Source organism: Anopheles gambiae, chromosome X (genome assembly GCF_943734735.2).
Source record: "Anopheles gambiae chromosome X, idAnoGambNW_F1_1, whole genome shotgun sequence".
NCBI lineage: Eukaryota > Metazoa > Arthropoda > Insecta > Diptera > Culicidae > Anopheles > Anopheles gambiae.
In genome coordinates this window covers 2,017,148-2,041,877 of record NC_064600.1, presented here as the reverse complement: position 1 = coordinate 2,041,877, position 24,730 = coordinate 2,017,148, and the positions used below count along the sequence as shown (strand labels likewise).

The 24,730-nt window shown below is 49.9% G+C and overlaps 1 protein-coding gene across 2 annotated transcripts; it reads right to left on the bottom strand.

The window, feature by feature from the left end:
• Positions 1-1,551: 1,551 nt before the first annotated feature.
• On the bottom strand, positions 1,552-23,833 carry LOC1272144 (uncharacterized). 2 transcript variants are annotated; one of them, XM_061644279.1, is made up of 9 exons: positions 22,721-23,828; positions 14,101-14,331; positions 10,201-10,413; positions 9,491-10,132; positions 9,236-9,415; positions 8,466-9,158; positions 7,520-8,177; positions 1,967-2,227; positions 1,552-1,879 (listed from the first exon to the last, which is right to left on the bottom strand). In XM_061644279.1, the coding sequence occupies exons 1-9, from the start codon at positions 22,809-22,811 to the stop codon at positions 1,663-1,665; spliced, it is 3,186 nt and encodes a 1,061-aa protein (XP_061500263.1). In that variant the 5' UTR covers positions 22,812-23,828; the 3' UTR covers positions 1,552-1,662. The 2 variants fall into 2 exon arrangements, with proteins under 2 accessions (XP_061500263.1, XP_061500257.1); XM_061644273.1 differs by having other exon boundaries at positions 7,520-9,158; positions 22,721-23,833.
• Between the last annotated feature and the right edge of the window lie 897 nt (positions 23,834-24,730).

Sequence of the window (24,730 nt, the reverse complement as noted above, 5' to 3'; positions counted from 1 at the left end):
CCCGTACGGCGCCGTACGCTTGCGAACGGTGGCCCGCTACGATTATTGCAAACATTAGAACAAACTCCCTCTACTATCTAGCCCTTACTACTGTTTCGCCATTCGTCTAAACCTGGTACTAAAAATAGGTTAACTAGAACATCATATTGCCACGTAAATTGTAATTGTCTTTCGGCTTTCGGCCCGCCTAGTTGAGCTCTCGGATTGCATCGTTCGCGTCCTCGTTGATGCGCTTGCGTGACTTTTGTCATTGCCTTCTGAGCCGCGTTTCAATTGGTTTTGCTTATAATGCTTAAAATGCGATTAAATCCTTTTAACCTGCATGCCGGCGTGCAGACATGCATTGAGGTTGCGGGGTGTGACAGAATAAGACGTGGCTGAGTTGGAGTTGAGATGAATGGTTGTAGTTGGTAGTCAGCGTGTAGTGTATTTACATACAGATATTGGAGGATACAGAGAGAGAGAGAGAGAGAGAGAGAGAGAGAGAGAGAGAGAGATAGGATGGACCAATAGGAACGGGGAGAGCAGTACATTGTTCTAACAAAATAGGAGCGCTTTTGTTTATCAACAGATTGATGGAAAGCATGTCAACCGCGTCTAGGGAGTGTCAGTAAACGCCCGTCTACTACACTAGGCGTGGTCAAAATGGCTTCAATCAGTTACGTTTAAGGAACAGGATAAGGAGCAAAACAAATGAAGGATAAAGGAAGGATCGGGGGGGTGTTGAAAAATACTATCTTTCATATACAATAGCTCTACTACAGTTATCCGATAAATTCGTGATACTAGGTTGTTGTTTAATTACAAGATAACGCTCTGATACTGGCGCGCAGCGCTGTTTCGTTAAATCGCTGCCGCCGCGGCCATTGTTTTGTTTTTTGTTTTTGTTTTTTTACCATCCACCGTGTAAAATTAACGAATGACAGCGCTAACACTAACTACAAGCTCTACAAGCGGTCTCCGCTGGACTCTGGACTGGTTAGTACACACGCACACCATTAGTGCCCCCAAACACGTGCTACGCTGTTGTCGCTCTACGTCCTCCAAGTACACGCTCTAAAAAAACAACCAAACCAAACAAGTGTGTGGTGTTGTTTGGGAGGGGGGAAACAGCATAGTGTCCAAACACGTTCGGAGACAACCTTAGTAATTAATGTTGACTGTGGTAGTAGCTCCTAGTAACCGGTTGTTATACGCTGTTATACGCTTACTTAAAATAGAACAAAACAAAAGTTGTGGTTATGTGTCAAGCCCCCTTTCACTATGCTTGGCTAATACTCGCTTGCTTCTACCTTTCCGTCGTGTCTCTTTCTTGACCCCCCCCCCCCCCCATCATTCCCCCTTCCCATTGCATTCCTTTGCTGAGCTTGGCTCAGCGTCACCGGTTCTACGTTCTAACTGGTTGGGAATGAGAAAATAATACCCATTCGCTTCGTCGCCACAGCGAAGTCTACTTAAAAAAAAAAAAACATAAACAAAAACACCTCCCGCAACCCGATATTGCTTTGCCTGCCTGACTCCCCCCCTCCTGCCACCATCACCCCGCCCCCCCCCCTTCCTTCATGCATCCTCCTAGATATCGCGAATCGGCCTGAGACTGTCGGCGTCGTGGCGGCGCTGCGCACTGCCATCGATCCGGATGGTGATGATCATTCTACCGCGTCAGTAATGGCGATGCTCGCGCCGTCCATTGCCGCTGCCGAGGATGTTCGGCTCGCGGAAATCGTTCCGGTGGCTGCTCTTGTGGTGATGGTGATGGTGCCGCTTCTTCTCGCCCTTCACGCACACGTCCGACACGACCATCTCGGAGCCGTCGCGCAGCGCCATACTGTCCCGACCGTAGTCGCGGCTCCGGGCCGACGACAGGTTCTCCCGGGATCTGTCAAACAACAAAGCAAACCAATACGCACATGTTGCGGTTAGTGTCCACGCAATGGGGCGTCGGTGGTGGCTGTGGCTTCCGTACCTGTCCAGATCGCGCGGCCGGCTGACGTCGAGGTTTTCCCGCGACCGGGACCGATTCACCGGTGCGTCCATCGTTTCCTTGCGCTTCAGCCCGGAATGGTTGTTGTGGCTTTTGGAGGCGGACTCGTGCAGGTTCTCCCACGCCTGCCGGTAGTAGCGGTTGAGGCCGTTGCGCGACTCGGAGCTCGAGCTGGAGAAGGACGCAACCGTGTTGCAGTCCGGCGAGGCCCGGTGCCGATAGTGCTGGTTGGAGGTGCGATTCCTGCCCGGATTAGACGGAAAAGACGTAAGGAAGGCCGGGAGAGAGGAGCGAGAGAGAGAAAAAGGGAAAGTGAACCGGAAAGAGCGGGCAGAATGGAAGAGAAAGAGAAAGAGAAGACGTAAGTGACAGTTCGGCAATCGCGCAGGTATAAAACAGTGAACTCGGAAGTGTTTCGCTATGAAATTGGTGCGTGTATAGGTGTTGAAGGTGTTGAAACTAACAGATCTGACAGCTGAAGGCTTTAGAAAGCTGTTAGGGGGAGTTGGATTTTGCTTTAGCGATCGGTTCTGTGGGTACGCCAGTGCGAACGTTGCGAACGCTTTTCTAACCATCCTTTTTTGCAAGCATAGACATAATCTTATTAAACGGGACTTTTGAACTGTTTGACGTGATGAGGAGATACTAACAGTGGAGTACTGTCTACCAGATTCGCTACAACTTTACGCTTGCCAGGTTTAGCAGCTTCGGCGGTATAAAAGAGACAGGGAAAGGGCTACAACAATGAACCCAAACCTACTAGATACTAAGTACTCTTGAATTAAAAGCTATTACTGAGTAGTGTTGGACGCAGTTCCTTGTTTTTTTTTTAACGTGTGTGTATATGTGTGATCCCAAAAATGTTCCTTTCACCCAAGGCAGTCGGATGCACGTAACTAGAGAGTAAAAAAGTATTTTTTTAATTAACACAGTTAACTTTGACCAGTACCGAATCACGCTAGCGTTTGTTATTCTATGCTACTACCGCAACAACAAAAAGCCTGTTACGTACAAATACAGCTCCAGAATGAAAGCTGAGAGCGCAGTTTCTAAATTTCATTTTGAGGTTAGTGCTTGTTTTGTTTTGGATGTTACTCTGTATGTCCCTACGCTTAAAATGTCTAAACCAATCTCTTAGCAATACCATGCACACTACTCTACTGAAACTATTAGTAGCAGGATACCAAAATAGAACAACAACGATCAAACGAAAAATAACATACGTGTACTAACAAAAGACGGCAACTCTTTGTGAGAGATTATTAGTAGTACAGCCGTTACGGCACAAAGACATACACGTACACATAGAAAACAGAGGACAGAGAGAGAGTGCAAATACACACACACACACACACACACACACACACACGCACATACACATGTGAACAAAAGTGTCTGCATGGTGTATTCAAGCATAAGGGACGGAGCAAGGAACGAACGTAGCGAAGCTGCTAATGTGTGGCCGTGCGGTAGCCATGTTTGACCTGTTTGGTTGCGGGAAAGTGAACCACTGGCCGTGGTGTGTATGGCGATAGTGATTTTGGTGGTGATGGTGGAAGGGTAGGAAGGTGGGGAGAAGGGATAGATCACATCTATTGTACTAAAAATAAAGAAGCAAACAAGGATGGAAGAAAATCGCTGGCAAACGCGTTGGCTTTTCGCTGGAGTTCGCACGGAGTTGCTCCAATCGGATTGGTAAGATTAATCACAGAACGCGCGCATGTGTATGTGTTGTAACAGGTTAGAAAAGAAACGGTGTAACTAATAGCTAAGCGATAAATAGCCAAAAACACAGAAAATGACAAAATAATGAGCTCTTACATTTACGGGACTCTATGACCTGTCGCTTGGTTGTTTTTGTTTTTGGTATTGTATGGTGGGGGTTGGATGTTGGTGAATAAGTAGTAGTTGTAGTAGTAGTGGTAGTAGTACGTTAGTTTGGGGTTTTGGGTTGGCGCGTTACCGCACGGTGTTTCTGGATGATTCAGTTTGGTTTCCTGTGCGACCAACTGGGCACTACTTTCGGCCACCAGAAGTTTTGTGTGTGTTGCGTGTTTGCGTGGCGCTATCCAGACCATTTCTGCCTTTTGTTTCGGGCATTTTGTGTGTGTGTGTTTTTTTGTTGTTGTTTCTATTTTGCTAGTGGTTATGGCACTTCTTGCAGTGATGGATTTTGTAGTAGTTGTTTGTTGTTGTTTGGTTTTTAGTAGCAGGTGATTGTTACTTGTGGTAGCATTATAGTACTGGGGTTGCAGCAGCAGGTAGTAGCGGTAGTAATAATAGTAGTAGTAGTAGCATAAATAGCAGTAGTAGTAGTAATACAATAGCAGTAGTAATAGTTGCAGTAACAGTAGAAGTCGTTAAGAGAATAGCTAGAAATAGTACACGAAGTACGAGCCATTGGTCGGTCATTTTCAGTCAGAGGGCCGCCATTGCATGCGGTGAGGTTTTTGAGTCTGCAACACACATACACACACACACACACACACACACGTAGACGAACGGCTCGGCGGGGACTGTCCAGTTATCCACCGTCTCCATCCCGCGGCTGACGGCAGGAAGGAACCACTACTATTACTACCAACCCCAAACACGTGTCTGCACTACCACTACCGCACCCATCCCAACCCCACAGCCAAAAGTCGTAGCCCGTCGTCGTTGAGAATCGCACCACTTCCGGTCAGCTGTCCATCAGTCCATCGATCGGCTGAACCGCAATGTGTATGTGTACCGGCTTCCTCGGCTCTAAAGTCTCGCTCCAACCAATGTCTCCAAATCATGCTCGATGCTCCGTGTCGAGGCCCAGTGGTGTATGCAGGTTTACGCACGTGTTGTTCTTAGTTTTTCATTTACTGTTGTCCTTGTGCTTGTGTGGTGACAGTACACTATTTTGATTGTGTCGTTTGGGTAGACGTTTGGGGCATCCTGCGACATGGTGCCGTTTAACAGCACGAGAGGGCAAACCCAGGCCAGATGTGTAACCCAACCGCTAGGGCGGCTTAGAACTATCGTCACTGCTTTGTTCCCGGTGGCAGCGATAACTAATAAATGGGGAATGTGGGGGGAAAGAGAGGGAGGGGGGGAGGGAGGATACGCACCAAAAAACACAACCACAACCACACCATCACCGGCACATTCTCCTTGCCTCCCGTCGCGGCTCCAGGTGCGTCCATTTCACCAGCCGAACTTCAGCCTCGCGTTCTCGTAGCCAAGAAGCGCAACAAAACCTAACCATTCGGAGCTTTACCTTTCAAATTCTATCATTTGATTAAGATATCTCTAGAATATCTAGATGATGTTACTGTATATTATTTCAAGTTTGCATTGCTTAAGCTTAATCACGTACAAATACTTATCGTTGCGAGCGATCTCTTGCGGACGAGTTCGGTCGATTACATCTACTATCCTCCAAACAATAAACAAAACATAAAGCAAGCTCCAACACAAATGCCACACGACCGACTACAAAAGGAGCCGGCTGCCCAACACTGCGGTTACTCATTGAAAGCCGACGACGGCTTCAGCATATCTCCAAACCGATAGACACTAAGAGACATGCCAACACTCAGAGAGTGACAGTTGTTCAGTTAGTGTCCGGATCATCTGGCTACGAATCTGTCACCGTGACATTCAGTGCATTGCGATTGATCTTTCAAACATACACACACACACACATATCCAAATCATGATTTGGCATTAGTTTTTGTGTGTGTTTCTGGGGGATATTAGAGCGATATCATTAGTACTACACCTACGCTACTGTATTGCTGTTTTAGTCTCGCAGCACACTGCTGCCTGAATCTGAATTATACTGCTTACCCCCTGATGCATGTTAAGTCTTAAACGTTTTACAAAACCTTTCCATTAACCCACGCAATAAATATTATACTACTACGCTGCTACTTAGAGATAAACAAAGCGGAAACCGGGGGAGGCGGAAACGCGTTGCAAGCCGTGTTGCCTGCGGTCGGAAAGCATGCGTTTCCGTTTAGGAGTAGGAGAATGTGTTCTTTTTGTGCACTCTAGCTGTCGTGTATATTGTGTTCATTCTAGAACCACAAATATCGTTGAATTCGTTCATTTGCACGATGTTCATTGTAAAATGTTTAGTTTTGTTTGTTTGTTTGTTTGTTTTTTTTTGTTGGGAATACGGAAGATGGAAAACCATGGAAAAAGAAAAGAAAAACATAATCATTGGGATGCGATAAAAGGCTCCAGCGAACTACTGGCTAAGCGGCGAAGCTAGTCACAGGCAGTGTGTGTATACATGATGTTTTTTTTTTGCTTTGCTCTGCTCAAGTTACAGTCACTGGTGGTGACAGCTTCTCGATTTAAAGCGTTACACGTATTGGTGGAGTTATTTCACATGTGTTGGATAAACACAAACGCCCAAGAAAAAGTAGCTGTGCTCATGCAGGTGTGTGAAAACGCATCAAGCGTTCGTCGGGGCAATACACGGTCCGGTGCCAGTGGTAAGCGACAATCAGGTGAAAATGGTCCGATTTTAGAGGAGTGTTTGCCTAATACCTAAAAAAAAAACTAGCACCTAAAGTAGTGCCTATAAAGTGTTACACGACTTCACAGTACACCGCAAGCTACAGAGAAAAAATCCCCACAGCGTATGAATAGTCAGCAACCGTAACCTGTTCCGCAACTAAAATCTACATCTAATTTGTCTAAAAACAAGCAAGAAGGTTAAATAGCTTAATGTACTAGGCTAGACTAATAAGCAAACGATACGTTAAGTACCATCACCGAAGTTGGATTTGGGATGTGCTAGAGGACAAAGGAAGCGCACTAGGTAACTAAAGCCACTACTGGGAGATAACTAACTAGCTTCTTCTAATAATAACTAATTCTAGTGGTGCAATGGATGCTTTATAAATGCCCCCTTATAAATAGAGAGAAATTATGTAGAGGTAGTAACAGTCGTCCTGGAGTGTATGAAATCTGCAGTTTTTTTTGGTAGCAATTGTTTATGATCACTTCAAAAACGTTTGTTCTGTCAGACCTAACAAATAAAAAAGTAACTGAGCGAATTTAAAGCGTTTCTGGTACTCTCTAGGTCCTCTGAATGCGATCGTAACGCCGAAAGTAGCTCAAATTGGACAGATGGTGTAAGGTGAAGTGTAGCGTCGCTTTCTGAATACCTTCTTTATCTGTGCTATGTGTGTGTGAGTGTTTGTGAGATCTACAAGTCTGCAACGGATAGGCAGAGTGTCAGTATGCACATACGTTCCCTTTGTTCTGCAAGCATGCGAGTCGATCCGGTCTATTTTGATGTTCAGTTGAGCGTCATGTAAGCTTGAGTGTGTGAGAGCAGTGTGCGAGCTAGTACGTCCCTACCTATTGTTAGCGTGTGGCTTGACGGAAGTGAAGTTGTGAACACGGCAAGAGCACATCTAAGCGCAAACAGAAGAGCTATATGCAAGCGTTGTGTGGTGTGTAGGTATGTGTGTGTGTGTGTCTGGCTTGCTCTGCTGCTGGCGTGTGTTACTGTGTGTATGAGTGGGTTTTGCAGTCACGGTTAATCACCTTCGTACGACGATCACGATGGTCGTGATGACGGCGGCCAGGAAGACGAACCCACCGAACGCACCGAGCGCCACGATCGCGCCCAGGTTCAGCTTCGCGTTCTTCGACTCCTTCCGGTCGCCGGCTGCCGAACCGCCCGCCCCGCCCAGTCCTCCTGCGCCACTGCTGCCACCCGCACCGCCAAAGCTGGTGATGAGCCCGTCGGTGCCGCCATTGCTGCCGCTGCTGCCGTCCGCCGGCACCAGATCGTCCACGTTGTTCACCGCGAACGGTACGTTCACCTTGGGCGACTGGTCCTGCCGGATGTTGACGCTGCCGGGGATCTCGTTGTCCTGCGGGTGGTGCGACAGCAGTATGTCCTGCTCGTGGGCTGGATGGCGGCCGCGTGTCGTCGTGGTCGTGCTCGGACGACGCCCGGTCGTGCCAGTTACCTGCGGTCGGTGCGTCTGCACCTGCGGCGTTACGCTTACCACTGCCGGCGGGCTGCTCGGCTCGTAGACGGCGGGCTTGGGAGAGGCAGGTTTCGAGACGGAAGAGGAGGAGGAGGAGGAGGAGGAAGAGGAGGACGATCCTGGCTCCTTGGACAGTATCACGACGGACGGTTGCTGCGGCCGGTACGGGCGTCCCGCTTCCTCGCCCTTCGATCCGGGGCGCACTTCTGATGGTGGAGGGGGAGGAGGGGGTGGAAGAGAGTAATCTTCGTTAGTGCCGATGAAGAAGCCCTCGAGGCTGTCAAAGTTATCGTCAAAGGTCGGTTCGTTTGCGTGATGGTCGTGAGCGTCGTCGTTGTCGTCATCGTAATCAGTGCCTGCGTTCGGCCGGTAGCCGCCGTGCAGGTTCGGCTTGTTGCGGTAGTAGTAGTCGTCGTCGGCGTCCTCGTCGTTTTCGTCCCGGTCCGTGTGCTTCCGGTTGGGGCCGCCGTGTGGCAGATAGTCGTCATCCGTACCGTCATCGATCTCGATGCTGAAAAGCGGCGACTCGGTGGTGCTGGTCGTGCGGCTCGGCTGTGCCGTCGTCGGGCCGGCCATGTTGATCACGATCGAAGCGGTGGTCGACTCGGCCGCCGAGACGGTGCTGCTCGCGGGTGGCGCCTGGGTCGGATAGCGCACCGTGCTGCCCGGTCGTCGTCCTCCGGTAGGCTGCCGTGCGCGCGAAGGAATGCCACCGATCGAGGCGGGTGTGGTAGGTGACACGATCAGCACCGGGGGTGCACGGGAAGAGGCCGGTGTGGTGGACGCGGCACTCGGTCGGACCGTCGCTGGGCCGGCGCTCTGGTCGGGGACGCACTTGGGCAGTGGATGGCTCCACTGGCCCGACGCAGTGCATACGATCTCGGGTTCGCTGTCTGGCACGAAGCCACGGTTGCAGTGGACCTCGGCGCGCGTACCGTACACCGTCTGGTTGGTGGACACGATCACACCGTTCGGGAAGAGGGTCGGCAGTGGATCGCACTCGATCAGCTCGCAGCGTGGTGGCGGCCCATTCCAGCGCTCGTCGATGTCGCAGATCAGTACGGCGCGACCAACCATCTCGTAGCCCTCGGCGCACCGGTACATGACTGTGCTGAGGTAGCCGACCGTGCCGTTGACGAGGTCGTAGTATCCGTGCGGTATAGAGGCGGGCAGTCCACACTCAATGTCTGGAAGGGAAGGAAAGGGAACAAGGCATTAGAGCGGCGAGTCTACAAGAAGACAGCGGAGAGCACGTGCTACGTACATTTGCATACAGGCGGGAACTCGTTGTAGAAGCCAGTCTCCAGACAGGTGCGCTGCTTCGGACCAACCAGCAGATGACCCTCGTCGCAGCTGTACTCGACCACCGCACCGACATCGAACCCTTTCGGCGCAATCATCGTCGAGTTCGGCGGCTGTTCAGGTCGTCCACAAGCCTTCGGCTCTGGAAATCAAACACACATCGCGATTGAAGAGCTGGCCACATCCCTGCCGGTATCTGCATCCACTCTATACTCACGATGTTGGCAGATGAAGTTGAGCTGCGTGTTACAGTTGGTGTCGCTCCAGAGCCATCCCTTGGAGCCGTCGTACCGCGCGCAGTCCTCGTCGCCGCCGGGCAGATTCCAGAACGATACCGACACCTCCTCGCCGCCGATCCACTTCCAGGTGTTGCGGTCCTGGGCGTCCCGCACCGCTCCCATCCAGTACTGGGACGAGGTGTCGCTGCGGTGCCGTCTCCACAGCTCCCAGCTGATGAAGCCCTGCAGGGCCGGGTTGCTCTCGTTGATCAGGGTGCCGCCGCGCGCCCGACAGAAGGCGAGCGCGTCCCGCAGCGTGGCCGGCTGGCGGCTGTAGAAGATGTAACACTTGCCGTTGTACGATGCGGACGCACCGGGCGGCTGGTCGCGGAAGGCGGGGCACCGCTCGATCGGTAGCGCCTGGTCGGTGTACACGAACGCCTCGCAGATGGACAGCTGGCTCGGTGCGTTCGTCTCCAGGTGGACGGACACGAATGCGCCCGGCATCGGCGGGTTGCAGGGCAGGAATAGGGGCTGGCCTTCCTCGAGCGAACCGGTGAACCGGTTGCAGATCGGGTTCGTGCCCAGATCTGGCCGGTTGTTGCCGACGCGCACGACGATGGTGGCGGGCTTGCCCTTACCTAGGGACAGAGGGCAGACCCGTTTGTGACCAGTGGCGATCGATCTAGAGGAGGAAGAGGATACTTACCACAGCAAGACTTGCCAAAGTCCAGTCGCACCAGCTGCACCATGTACGGTTCCAGCAGGTTGACGTACCACCATGGGACGCGCTCCGGCTTCGTCAGTGAGCAGGTGTCCGGCGAGAAGAAGGCGGACGTCGAACCGTCGATAGCTTTCTGCGGAATGCCCGACGCCTCGGTCGAGATCTGCATCGGCGCCTTACCCGCCGCTACGTTTAGCACTGTTGGGTGGAAGGAGCGTGTGAGAGCATGGTTTAGTAGATCAGAAGAACATTGATGTCTTGGGATGTATCTTTTTCAAACTGCCCTCGAGATACAGTGCTATTGAGACTTGGGTCTTTGTAGGACTGTTAGTAGCAAATTCGGAGAGTTGTCTGTAGAGATTGAATGGTGAATTCTGAGAATTATTGCAATTCTTTAGTAAAAAAAAACACCTCACACAGATAAGAGATATCGAAGTATAGGTCCCTTGAACCAGACTCCTAAATTCCAGATTCCTCGAACCAGACTCCTAAATTTTCAAAAAGCTTGGGATCCTTACAGTATTCGTCTGATGTATGAGTACTTTTGATTGAAAATTATGATTTTAGCTACAATGTAATAAGTCAGATTGGGAATTACAATGAAGTCTTTGTGAGGTGAATCTTTAAGAGAGCTAGAGCGTAGAGATGAAATTTAGATAAAATAAATCAATGTGATAGAATATCCATGTGTTCCAAACGTATCATCTGTTGAAATATGGCCTCATTTAACCGTCAAATAGATGTGAACTGCCATGCAAAAATCAATCTGTGAGATTCGAGATGTCCAAATCACACTCTACACACTTAGAGAATATTCACCTTAGGGAGACATGTATCTTGGAAGAAACGAAAAATGTATAGAATATAACGGTACTGTTGAAAATGTTCATCTTGGAGAAACAATTAATCTTCAAGAGATTACAACTGTACGCATACATCAGGCACATCGCATATCTCCTGGAGTTCCCGCACAACAGTGGAAGGGTCATCTGTACAACCCCAGACCCGAAAGGGGTATGTTTCCTACAAAGCAAACCTAATATTTCCAATGCCTCAAAAAGCCGTGGGCCGCGGAAATGTTTATCTCTTAAGTCGTCCCAATTCATTTTCAATCGATTTCAACGCCACTGCCGGTACCGTTTGCTTTAAAAGGTTGCTATTGTTTCCCCCTTTTTAAAAGGCAGCAAGTAGGTCAGGCGCAAACATCGGACTCGTCTCGGAACGCCCGAAACCCTCTGCTGGAATTCAATTTCGATGCGTCTCAATTAGGGCCGGCCGCGAATCGGGGCGATAGCAAGTAGGACCGATTACGGATATGTTGTTTTTTTTTTTTTGGAAGGGAAAGAAGGGAAGGAATAAAAAGCTTTACCACTTTGGAGGTCAATTGACCCGTTTCGCCCCGCTGTAACCTGCAGCAGGTTGCGCTCATAGCAGCGCCTAACTGGATATGGCATGCCAGCCGAAGCCACCGATCCGACCGTTTTGATAGGGATGATAAATGAGTTGATAATGATAGTAAATGGTAAACAGTGATCCGCTTTGACGTGGCATGCGGTCCACAGGTCTGTCAGGCTCAGCCTGAAGAATCAGTGCGCTGCTGAAGTGGATTAGCTGGAGGAGTTGAGCCTTTGCCGGACCGCGTTCATTAGCGCTGTACGTGAGCGTCACGATCGCGAGGACCACCACCGAATTCCAACGACTTGCCGCGGCATTTCTCGGCACAGTTCTGGACCGGCGAACGTGCTCCACCTGTGCACTGGTCCCTGCGCGCGCAGCCCCATTTTTATCAGGCTCAGCACCGAGCGCCGAAAAATGAAGCAATTTTGATGAACCAGCAGTGCGTGCTGGTGTATCCCCCCGCCACTATTATCCATTAATTATGCTCACCAGCCCCCCCCCCCCCCCCCCCCCCCACCCCCCCCCCCCCCCCGGGAAGCCCCACCGATAATTGCCGAAGTCGGCCACCGAGTCGGGATCGGGGCGTACGGGACCTGCCCAAAAATGGGGAGAAATGGCATCATTTGGCAGGCCGTTGGCAGCCGGTGCCTCATCCGCGCCCGCGTGTGTGTGTGTGTGCGCTCGCGCCAGGTGTGCGCCACGGCATTGGAAGCAAACTTGCTTCTGTGAATCTCGTTGCTCTCCCGCGTGAATCTCATGTTTAACGGTGCTATTTGAGCAGCCGCTTTGTGTCGGTCCGAATCCGACCCCTGCAGCCCTGCGCGCGGAAGAAGGGAAATCATAACCATCGTTTCGGCATCGTAAGGTGTTAAGTGGGGAGTGGTGTACTGTACCGGGGCCCGGCCCCGAAAACTGCCCGCCCGAGTGCGGCAGCAGAAACAAATTAGTAATCATTCATCCGCGGCGTGCGGCTCCGCTTGCTGCGGCTCCGGGCTGAATCTAGCGCAAAGCAAACTAGATGCCGTTAATTTCCCGTGCGCCTCCGTGGCCCCGGCCGGGTGCGCGCTGCTTTGGGCGGACGTTTGTTGTTACAGTTGCGCGAGGGCAGTCGTAATCAAATGAAAATAAGGGGGAGGGAGGAAACGAAAATCAATTATCCAGCCCCGAGAGCACTTGCCGTTTGCTGCGGCTGATCTAATAGGGGCATAATTCCGCCCCATGCGGAAGGATGGGATTTTCCTGGCTTTTCCTTGGCGAGGGGGGGGGGGCTCTCAAGAACTGGGGTGTGAAATTGGTGTTATACAAGCAATTGGTCGGTGGATGATGCTGCGGCAAACAACGCTGTGGCAGAGCCACATTGTTGGAGACGTTGGAGCGAGTGTGACATTTCAATCGCACCGCTCCGTAACTCCTCCATTTTCACGGAGCACAGGCACTGGCCCCTTGTAAAACCATTAGGGGCACTTAGGGCTGGGCAAATCTAAAACGTGTCCGGATCAGCGGCACTCTGCTTAGCTGGAGCGCGCCCGCGCCCGATGCCGTCACCGTGACATTGTTCGTTCGCTCGTGCGCGCTTGTATGCGAGCGACCACCGTGCAAAGAATGCGGTATGGTGAAAGCGAAAGAAAGCGCGACAAATTTAGCACACACGCAGACGCTGCCGACTCCTCATCGAAAGACATCATCGGCGTGGTCGTCGTCGTCATCATCATCATCAGTCAGTGAGTCGGTCAGGCCCCGGGGACCCGTTTGCTGCCACTATTGACACTGGCTAGCAGATAGCAGACACACACACACACACGGAGACACGGTTCGCTTAATGACGCTTGCGTGTAAAGTGGAGAAATTCTTGGAGACATCGTCAACTTTCCAACCTGCCAAGTCGTCTTGCGGTTTAAGCGACGAACCCCCCTTTTTTTATTAGTAACGTTTCTCTCGCATATTACTTCTTCTCCGTTTCGATTGTGTACGTATGTGTGTGTGGGGGTAGCCATTCGAAAACGGAAAGAAAACACACACACACACACATACACTCTCAAAGTTCGCTAGGGCGCTGGCACCGCCGACCGTAAGGGAGCGAGCGAGCGAGCGAGCAAGAAGTAGCGAACAAAAAAGAAAGTGTGGCCTTCTTTTGTTCTGTTTCTGTTAGTCGCGCGCGTACATTTGCCCTGTGTACCAGTGCCGTCGACCGTTGCCCCTTCCCCCCCCCCCCCCATTTGCTGGCTTGGGAGGCTCGCTCAGGGGTTTGCTTCCCACCCGCGCCAACGAAGGCGAAAGTAGCGAACGAAAATTGTCTTCACCATGAATGGTTTGCGTCTTGTGGCGTTTGTTTGGCAAAAGGAAATGGGAATTAGTTGTAAAATAGTGCTCTGTTTTCACTCGGTGCTACACACAGATACGCTACCTGCAACAGTGGCAATCATGTGTTGCTATTATTGTTGCGTGCAATATGCCCAAGGCGCAAAAGAAAGAGTGAGGGTGACTTACCGCAGAATGGAATACCCTCCGGGATCCACTGGCTGTCGATGCAGGCGCGCCGGGACGGTCCGAGCAGCTCGAAGCCCCGCTCGCAGTAGTACGTGGCCACCGTGTTGTTGGCCAGCGAGTCGTCGGAGAAGATGACGCTCCCGTGGGCCGGTACGCCCGGGAAGGGGCAGCCCTTGGACGATGCGACCGGTCCGGTACCGGCCACCAGGCTGGCCGATGTGAAGTTTTCCTCTGGAATGGTAAGCAGGGGCAAACGTTTATGTTAGCAGGTGCTGCTGGAATTATAGCTTAAAATTAACCTAACACAAAGCAGGACGTTGCATCTTGCACTCAGCATTGGTCGCCTTTTTCGGTGCGAGCAAATAGAGGAGCAAACTCCCGCATTGCATGCAGTGTAGCAGGTTTAGAGAGAATAGCAACGCGGATGGTAGCGTATCGATGAAAATAATCCACTAATTAGACGCTCCTCTCGCAGCAGGTTGAAACGTACGAGCTGTTCATCTTCCTATGGTGTGTTTTTACGTTTTTTGTTTGTTTGCTAGCACCGTTACCCACAATGTACCGTTCCATCCCGGCGTGTGCACCCAGTAACAGTTGTTTGCCGTACCATCGTTCTTCCCCTGTCGCTTGATCATTGCATTGTCCGTTACGTCTATTACTACCGCCCGAAAAAAAGAAAAAGCTAATAAATCGGCGATCATCCACTTGTGAAATATTTCACGCCAAGCAGGCATTCCAGCGCACCAAAGCAAAGCGCAGCAGCCGGATCGAGCGCATCCGAAGAAGAAATCCACACTGGAACTGCATCGCACCGCCGAGATTACAGCCGGCCAGCAGTCAAATCAACAATTCCACGCTCCTTAGCAGGGAGTGTGTGTGTGTGTGTGTGTGTGTGTGACCTACATACCACAAGACGATGCTGTCGTTCTTCCAAACGCACACCGCGATCGAGATCGAGGCGGTGTGTGTGTTTTTTTTTAAATATTATTGTTATTATTTTTTATTTCCCTCCCCTTTTGGAGCGAATCCAACCGATCAGGTGGAAATCCGGCTTACCGGGGGGCCCAATCAAATGTTGCGGGGAGGCGCACCGCGCAACCCGGGCTGGGAAGGACGGGACATCGCGCTGACCACACGCACGGACGGCGCGCACTGCGAGCGCACGACGCGGGCCGGGCCCAGAAGTTTGTGATCTTGTTTGTGAAAGCGGAGTGAGAGCCACCCAGGCCCGGTCCAAAACCTGTTCTTGGGTTTGGGAGTGATGAGGATGTTGATGGGGTGATGATCGAGCAGCACTCAAGCGTTGGAATCTCGGTTGGAGCTTGTCTGAATGGTTGCGTTGCGCTTCGAATTAGGGAATGGTCTGCTTTTTTGTTGTTGTGAAGCAGATGTTGATTAAAGGCCTTCCCCGCTGCTTCACCACAACCAACAGCAGGCTTTGATTGGGCTTGATTTGATGAGCGGTTTTGGGCTGGTTTTTGACAGTTACAGTGCGAAAGGGAGTGTAAATCATCCCCAACTGTATCATCAATCTAGATGAGCTGGGTGTCATAACAAACGGTGCCTGGAGTGGTCCGATGTTTATACTTCAAACTTCGGGCAAACACACAGCACAATCCAACTGCAATCCAATAGACACTTCATGTGTGGGCACAAGAGCCAACACAAACAGAGGTCCTCCCAGAGCCAACGAAGGAAACAAAAAAAAAAAAACACCCCCTCCGAACAGGAAGTGTGTCGTCTGCGGCACCACTGCCCTGTGCGCATTGAGCAGTTTGAGGCACTATTTGTACAGACAAAGTACAGCGCACACAAAGGGTAGGGCCACTTTCGGACGTGTGCAAAGGCCCGGTTTGTCCCGGGCCGTTGAGATGAGATGAGCGAGGGGCCTTTCCCAAAAAATGGGCGATGGGTGCAATTCACTTTCGCTTTCCACTGAGGACACCGGAGGACTCCGTCCGTTTTGTTTGCGTTTCGGCCTGTCATTCTGCGGGTGAAAGTGAGTTTGGCCAAACATTTTGTCTTTTTAACGTCAACGATTCCACCCTATATTGGTGCTCGTTTTTTTTTTGTTGTTGGCTCGTTGGTTTATTTGTTCATTTCATTTCCTGCCCAATAAAGCAACCCAGGGGAGAGGAGGGACCGATAATGGGAGGTTTGGACGGTTTGCCAACCACGGCTGTGGCTTTGGGGCACTGCTGACGAGTTGGGACGATGTTAGGAAAATGGAAATAAAAAAATGATTATTCCCCACTGCATTAAATCTTAATGCTGTCTGCTTTAATAGACCTTGTTTGATGCTCACTCGCACACACACACACACACACACACACACACACACACACACACACACACACACACACACACACACAGAGAAAACAAATCAATTACACCAAACCTGCGCCGCCACCACGCTTAGCATGGGAAATGGACGCACGCTGCTCACAGGCGGAAAACGGTGGCGCAGCAGCAGAATATGCGCCCTAACACGATTAGCGAACGAACTGCTGGAATGCTTAACCTGCCCCAATCAAGCTCCCGCCCCCCCCCCCCCGCCCCCCTCTCCCCCGCCAAGCGCGTGTCATCACTCTCACGGGGTTGCGCAAAAAGCAAAATAAAAAAAAAACAAGCAACAGAAAAAAAGGGAGCAACAACTAACTCCAACTAACGAGTAGGTGTGCCCAACAAACCGCCGCACTAAAAACACGCCGATTTTCTTGCGCTTTTCGACTTTCCAACTTGCGCGGAACCACAACAATGGTTCGCAGTTTGCCGGGAAAGCAAAAGAAAGCAAAAGAGATGAAGGAGGGAAAAAAAATGACAATGATACAGTGCGCGCTTGTTTGTGCCCCCCCCCCAAGGGGTAGGGTGAAGGGAATTTGGGCGGCAAAATTCCCCAACCCACTGGGTGCGCCAGTGAGTGTGTATGGGAAACTCCGGTACCCACCGGTAGGCCGATGCCGATGCCAACTGTCTGTGAAAGTGATATTGGCACTTTAGTGTCGTAATGGTGCGCTCTTCCTTCCCTTCCGCCGGTCTCCCTTCCCTCCCACCCCATCCAAAACCTCCCAAAGGTGGTTCCCATTGTTTCCAACAGGCACACACACACACACGTAGAGATACAAAAGGAAAAGTGAATAAAGTGGAAAGCAGAGGGAAAAATCCAGCAGCAGCCACGGCAGAAGATGGAGCCAAGCGATCAATTACAGGGTTGAAACCCTCACCACCCTCCCCCCTCGCAAGAGGTATGGAAGGTAAGGCAAAGGTAAAGCAGAAAGGTAAAAAGTCACACGCCGGAAAGTGAGAGTGGGTTCGCCGAGAACGGCACAGTAAAGGGGAAAAGCACGCTGTGGTTTTGAAAAAGTTCAAGCCGTAGCAACAAAATCTCAGCAGCGCGCGAAAGATGCAAAAGAACGGGAAGTAAGGGACAGAGAAGAGAGAGAGAGAGAGAGAGAGAGAGAGAGAGAGAAACACAATAGAAGAAGGTAAAGGGGCACATTGCGCAGCGAAGGAGGGATGAAACAACCACAACAACGGCAGCAACAGCGACAATATCCACCCAAAGAGCAATCAAAACAGCGCGGGGGCAAAGAAAGCAGCGAGCAAAAACAGCATTCCAGCTTCTCTAATGGCAGCGGGGAGCGGGAGGCGAGTTGAACTTGAATCGTAACCCCTTTGCGGTCGGCAGGCCGGTCTCGGTGCGCGACGCGAGTTCACCAGCGCGACGACGCGCACTTACACATACCGCGGAGAATGTGAAAGTATCTTTGAATGGTTTTACATGATCTACCAGGAACTCTCCGTTTCTCTCTGTCTCTTTTTTTTCTCTCTCTCTCTTTCTCTCTCACTTCGCACGAAAGACAGTGGAACGTGAAAGCAGGGAAAGCTACAATATTTGCATTCAATCCTGGGAACGTAGGGAAAGCAAGCGAAAAAGGCGCCTCCTCCCCATGCAAAGGCGACTGCGTGTGTGCCAGGAGCATCCAGTTCGCTGCGTGTTTGTGTGTGTGTGTGTGCAATTGTAACTGGATACTGGATAGCTGGGGTGCAAAACAAAACAGAGGGTCCGGTTTGGTTTTTTGCATGCTGTTCTACTCCCATTAAAGAGCATGTGTGGTGTCATGTTTTTGGAAGGTGACTACAAAGTAGTGAGACGTTTGCTGCGAAGATGACTGCCAGCTGAAGGGTACGCTTGGATAGATGTGTTTTTTTCTTCTTCCCTTCCATCTTCTTGTGTGAGTTACCTGAGACAGTGCGGGGAAACTTAATCGCAAAGATAAGGTGCACTGCGTGGGAAAGCGTGTAACGGTCGAAGAGTGTCAATGGTTTAATTTCTAGGCAGCCTGGTCGGTACATGCTCGGTATGAATTCAAATGTTTCAATTGGAAAACGGCGTTTTTGGGATCTTTAAAGCCTCAGATCAATGAAATTGCGCAACTGATGATTTTACCATCAACCTCAAGAGAGTAGCAATCACAGCGACGCTTAAACGACATCAAGTTGTCTTTGCTTTCCGATACAACATCCCAGAGGTTTTGCACATCCAGTTATAATGTTATCATCAATGCAAGGTGAACATTAGAATCTACGAACACGTTGGAAGTTGAAGCCTCTTATTATATGATACATCGATAATGTTGGAGTTCCGAATATCTCTACATCAACGTTCTCTACGTTTAATTGACAAGATCATGCATAGATGATCTAGGCACATACTGGAGATTGAAATCGTGAACACGTATATCATAATGTAGGACATCAACCTATAAACTTCAAGATATTGCAAAATTAGAAACTCTCGATATAATTCGAGACATCTCTGTATCCACGCTTGCAGAATATCAACATTGGAAACTCTAGTGCCAGACATCTCTGTCTTAAAGTGTTCAGGTTTTATTCCTCTAGCCATTTGAACATTAAGGAGTGTAATATTGGGAGTTCATGATTGAGTTCCAAACATTTCTGCAATCAAGCTAAGGAAATGCTAACTAAAGCAGCAAAGCGGACTAATCAAAAATTATTAATCCGAAGAAATTCTTGAATTTCAACAACAATTTTGGAATTTAAGCATCTATATATGAATTCTCCTCAAGCCTTAAGCGTAAAAATATATAATTAAGATTAGATTCTTCCAGGACCTCCATTGACTCTACAACATCAGAGATATAAGATTTATGCATGTTTCAGAATAGGCTAGTGATGTTACCTTGATGAATCCCAGAATTTATCAAAAATTGCTGTAATATTCTTGTCTGATATCTGGAGTTGTCGAAAGTACCTTCAGATGCTATTGCTGTCCTGTTGGACAAGACATCTGCGAAGATGTGAAATGTATCAACAAATGCGTTTTATCATTACAGAGCTCCCATCTTACATCAAGCAATGCAGTTAGTTGCAATCAACCTGACACGAACTGTCGCACAAAAATCCGCCCCTAATTCAAGCGTTTTCCTCACCCACTGTGCTGATGTCAATATATCGTCAAACGTACCATCGTCGGTGCGGCAACGCACTGATTCAGCTGCAACTGTTGCGTGAAAAGTAAAGCGCGCCGTACTATTTGCATGCTCCCCCTCTTGAAAGCCTCGTTGCCGCATTCGAGTCAAGCTTTCCAGCTCGATCACTGCAAACCGCCAACAACCATTCAAGAAGCACCCCAGCACTCGCCAACTTTAATGACAATAACAAAACAAAACGAAAAGAAAACACGGCACAACAGCAAATCATTTGTCGACACAGAAACGAATGGGCACACCAGCCGTATCCCCGGTCGGAGGGCCCCGTCGTTCGCGCAATGTACCGTAAGCATCCGTAAGGTGCAACCACAGCTTGGCGGCGGTGCAGGTTGTGGGTAGTAAATGTTGCGAAACCTCGCAAGACGCCACGCTTTACGGTACGGGCGAGCCTTAATAGTCCTGTGGTTTACTGATTCATAGCGTGTACGGCTACGGGCTCGGGGGCTTGGGGCTTTTTTTGTTTTTCGTTGGTTATTTCTCATTTATATCTCCTTTCTTTTTCTCAAACATAGAAAGAGCAAAGCGGGAGAGTGAGAAGATAAATTAACAGTAGGCAATGAACTATTAATTAGCGAACCGTCTGTAATCCCTCCGTTTCAAGGTATTTTTGCTCGCAAGCGAAACAAGCGAGTCGCCATTCCTTCGGGGCTTCCCCGGCGCCCCGTTGATTGCCAGAAGGAACCAAAAAAAAGCTGACCAAAAACTGTGTGTGTGTGTGTGTGTGTGTGTGTGTGTGTGTGTGAAATGAACAAAATTTTATTACACCCCGGAACACGAAAACAAAACAAAAAAAAAAACAACAAGGAACACATTCTCTTTTCCGCATTCAGCAGAGTATGCAGAGTTGGCCGCGCGTTCTTCCGTTTATCTCGTTGGTCATGGAAATTAAAGCAGAACCCAGGATGAACTGACAGTAAACCACCTGTTTAACGTGCCCTTTTTCCCCGCACTAGCAAGGTGTGTTTATGTGAATGTGTGTGTGTGCGTGCGCGCAAAAGAGTGTATATTAGCGTCGCCTGCGGTAGGATTACAGTTATTTCCAATTTGAAGCCGTTTTTTGTATGTGTGCTCTCTCTCTTTCTCTCTCTCTCTCTTGCTGTCCTTTTCTATCTCCCAAAACCATCCAGCTGAGCGCAACAACATCTGGCAGGGGTCGGGAGGAGGGAGGGGGGGGGGAGGTGTCTTACGGGAAAATGCGGACCAAAGTGAAATTGCCTGCCGAACCGTATCGCACAAACGGGGCCGACAGAAATTAGTGGAAGAAACCCGGGGCAGGCAGTGGCAAAAGGCCACTATCAAACATTCGGCGCTCCAAATCGCATAATACATTATTATAAAGGCAGCGGATTTGAAATGACGGTTGTTGGATTGGAGTTGCGGAACTACCGGGGTGTGTTTCTGCTAAATGCAATGCAGTTTTCTTTCACCCGGTGGGCTTTCCATGGCTTTCCAATTGGAACACGGGCAGAATATTACATCACGAATTGATTTCGAGTCATCGGGTTGTCCAGTAAGCTTACAGCTTACTTTACTTAGGAAATGCATGAAATTGCCATAGCAAATGGCCAGCAAGCTGCGTTATATTTACATGAAGACATCAGGAGTTATGTCCATCGCCTACCCAATTGGCTCTACCAGAAAGGCACATAACTTTTTTTATTATTATTTGAAACAAATTACACATATTAACGAACAGGAACTCATAATAGCTATCTTAACAAGGTGAGTGCCGCAAGCAAAAATAAGATCGTTTGACTGAAAGCAAATAAAACAGCAAAACAAAATGCATTAAAATTTGTCATTAAATTACATTCAGTGCGTGCGAGCACGTGATGAAGATAACCGATTAGCAGCAACAGTAATGAGCTGTCGGACTCGACACCGTTATCAAGCGCCGTTAACGAACTGCGGTTATCATACGTAACGCTTCGCTTAAGCCGAAGCGCTTCTAAAGCAATACGCCAAAAGCGCACGAGTGTTGGCAGAATCATCACAGGTACCCTAAGCGACAGTGTGGCTACTCCATTCTAAGCGACATCATGTGCGATGGATAAATAGATAAAACTGTTCCAAAAAATCACTCGAAAGAAGCATACGGGAAAGTCGGTTACAGATAATCTACCGACAACCGGAAAAGAAAACAAACCAAACGGATGCATTATGTATTGCCTGTTAATAAAAGGAATAAATTGATATAACATGTGTGGCTAATGAATTTATAACGGCTGCCGCGGAAGGTAGTTGGGTTTCGGGTAAAGATGCATTAGTTACACCTGTTGGCTGCCGGTTGGTTTGTTCAGCGATTCGTTTCGCCTGATAGCAGAGCCCGTTTGGCCTGGGGTTTGACCTCCTCTGCTAAAGTGGACTAATTTCGTTTTTTAGCAAGCACGATTAGCGCTGCATTCGGTTATGCGCCCCCTTGTTTTCTCGTCTGCTTCCAGAGCCGTAGTTCAACCCCGTTATAGAAAGTGTGCGCCAGCGGCCTGGATGATGTCAAGATGATGCGCGAGCAACATTGAACAGAACGGTTCTAGTTCAACGCGCAGCCAAGATGCCACGACACAGTCTGGAGCAATATATTCATATATAGGTCAAGGCCTTGGAGTAGAAAACAGGGATAAGTACCATTCCGAATGGTTGCGCTAGTTTCTAGTGCGCATTCTCGCATGCACCATTCCCCACACCGCCCCTGCACCGAATGACTGAATGACCGGTGCGAATGGATCAAGCGCAAAACCAGTACAACCTGTTACTGGAACCATGCTACCTCAATTATAGCGGTACCCGCGGTACACCGCGGCGAGTGCGGTGTGCGGCGAAGTGTGGAACACACGGTACAGGAACTACACCTAGCCAGTTTTTTTTTTTATTCCAATCCCACTGCCAGGAGCTTACGGGACTTGCATCGATTCCCTTTTTGCCCGAGCGCTTTGCCCGTGTTCGTCGCCTGCTGCGCGTTTGCGTGTTGCATCCACAGCGCTTGCTGCCGAGCTCCAGATACCTAGATATCTTGAACCGCTTCGCTTTATGGTGCGGGGTTTCTGCGGAGAGACCCATCTGGAGCACGTCTGGTGCAAACTTTTACTCCTGGCGGTCACACTTACCTTCATCGGCGTATGTGCAGGAAAGCAAGATGCAACTGAGCAGTAGTAGCACCATCTGCCCGCGGTACCTTCGCTGCTGGCAACGAAGCATTTTTGTGTCGTCTGTCTGTTGGGACGGGGTCCTCGTCGGGGAAAGGGTTTTTTTTTGTAGGATCTCTGAGATCCTTTGAGGTTACCGACAGCAACAGTACGGCTTCGCTTGCAGGATCTTTAGACTCTACGACAAAAAAAAAACAGATCGCCCCTGATGTCTTCACCTAGGGTGCGTTGCTTGTTAAGAATTGGTTGGTTGATGTTGAAGTCAGTTGGTTGTAGAGATATTGAGCCGTTAGCCGTCGGACACCCTCTGGCCCTGTGCAAAAGCAGTCCCGTCTGTTCGTTGGGTTAGGCTCGACGTTGGGAACTCCACTGGGACTGTACGTGGTTAAACTTTTACACCTGTAGCATAACACACTCCACCCTTGACACTCGACCAACTAGTAGCAAATCTCAATCACTCAATCAATCACACACAAACACACTGTTATGCACTTCTGCACTTTTCGCTTCTTCCGGTAACCCACATGCACTAGCTGGTAACACCACCAAGTCGCTGCTCAGCTTTTCAAATTTGCATACAACAAATTCTGACACTGACACTAATAACACTGTGTGCGTGTGTGTGTGTGTGTGTAGGACTGTGAGTGTACGTGTGAGGATCACACTCACGCTCACGGCAGGACGCTCGTGATCCTGGTCCCCACTATCACTTTCCAAAGGCTCGAGTTAACACCACTAACCGCAACCGGATACTGCAGGAAAAGAAAGTTACTTGACCGGTGACATCCAAGCAATGTCCTTGGAATGTCTGGAACGACACACTTCGCACTTCGGGGTGATTCGGGACCCAATTTATTATTATTATTTTTTAAATCCCCTGCTCGCACTAAAAACAAGTCTTAGTTCGCGCAATCCCTGCGTGATACTACTGCGTGGTACTGTCCGCTTGCGCAGTACCGAACGAGCTGTGCGAATGCGTCCTGCTGGAGTCGCTGTAGCAAACCTACTGAAAGCTGGTAGCTACCGCTGTGCCCGACGTACCTGTTCCGCGGTTTGTAGGTTAGGCGTTTTTTCTTCTTTCAGCCTCTCTTTCTGTCTCTCTTGCTTCGCTTTCCCCCAACATGTTCGTACTTCCGATTCCCGAAGCAGCGCGCTACGGCGGCATTCCCGAGCAGAGGTGATCCGTTAGCTCAAGCCAACTGAACGTATCGAATCGGTACGCATACGAATCGGCTGACAGTGAGAGAATATCGCCACCTCCACCACTGCGTTGCTCCCTTTTCGCCGCTACAGCACGGAGCGCGCGCTCTCTCTCTCTTTATTCCGGTTTCTTGAGCTTTTCTTCACCTTGGCTGAGCACAGGTGGGCTTGCGATCTGCGCTCCCCACCGCCGAGCAGCAAACTTTCTTTTATGACGAAGCAGTAGTAAGCGAAAAGGGAAAGACAGTACGCCGTCCAACGAACGGCACGGAAGGTGGAGTGGAGCGGAAAGCAAGAGGTGAGAAGCGACACAGAGACAAACCACGAGCCGAAGAAAGAGGAAACGGAGCAACGGACATGCAAAGTGTGAGAAGCGAACCGGGTGAGTATAGCCAACCTCACCGGACGTGCGCAGGTGAGTCGCTCGGGGTGAGTCGCTGGCTAGGGCCCGATGCTGATGCGTATCGGGTTCACGCTCCCGAGCCGCACCGCGCAGGGAAAATCGAAAGAAGGAACATAAAAAAAACAACACGGGGGAGAGGAGAAAACGGTAGTTGAATGAGCAATATCACACCCGGGCTAGGGTTGGCCCGGGATCCGATGCAATACTAGATTTTAACTCCATGGGTCGGGTCTGCTCTGCCAAGGTTCAGCTGCAACTCCTCTTGTGGCTTTCATCTGGATCAATCTGTTTCGTGTTGTTGTTTTTTTTCTGTTTTCGCACGTACCTTGGCCAGGCGTTCGGGCGTACTACTTTCTCCGCTCCGCAGT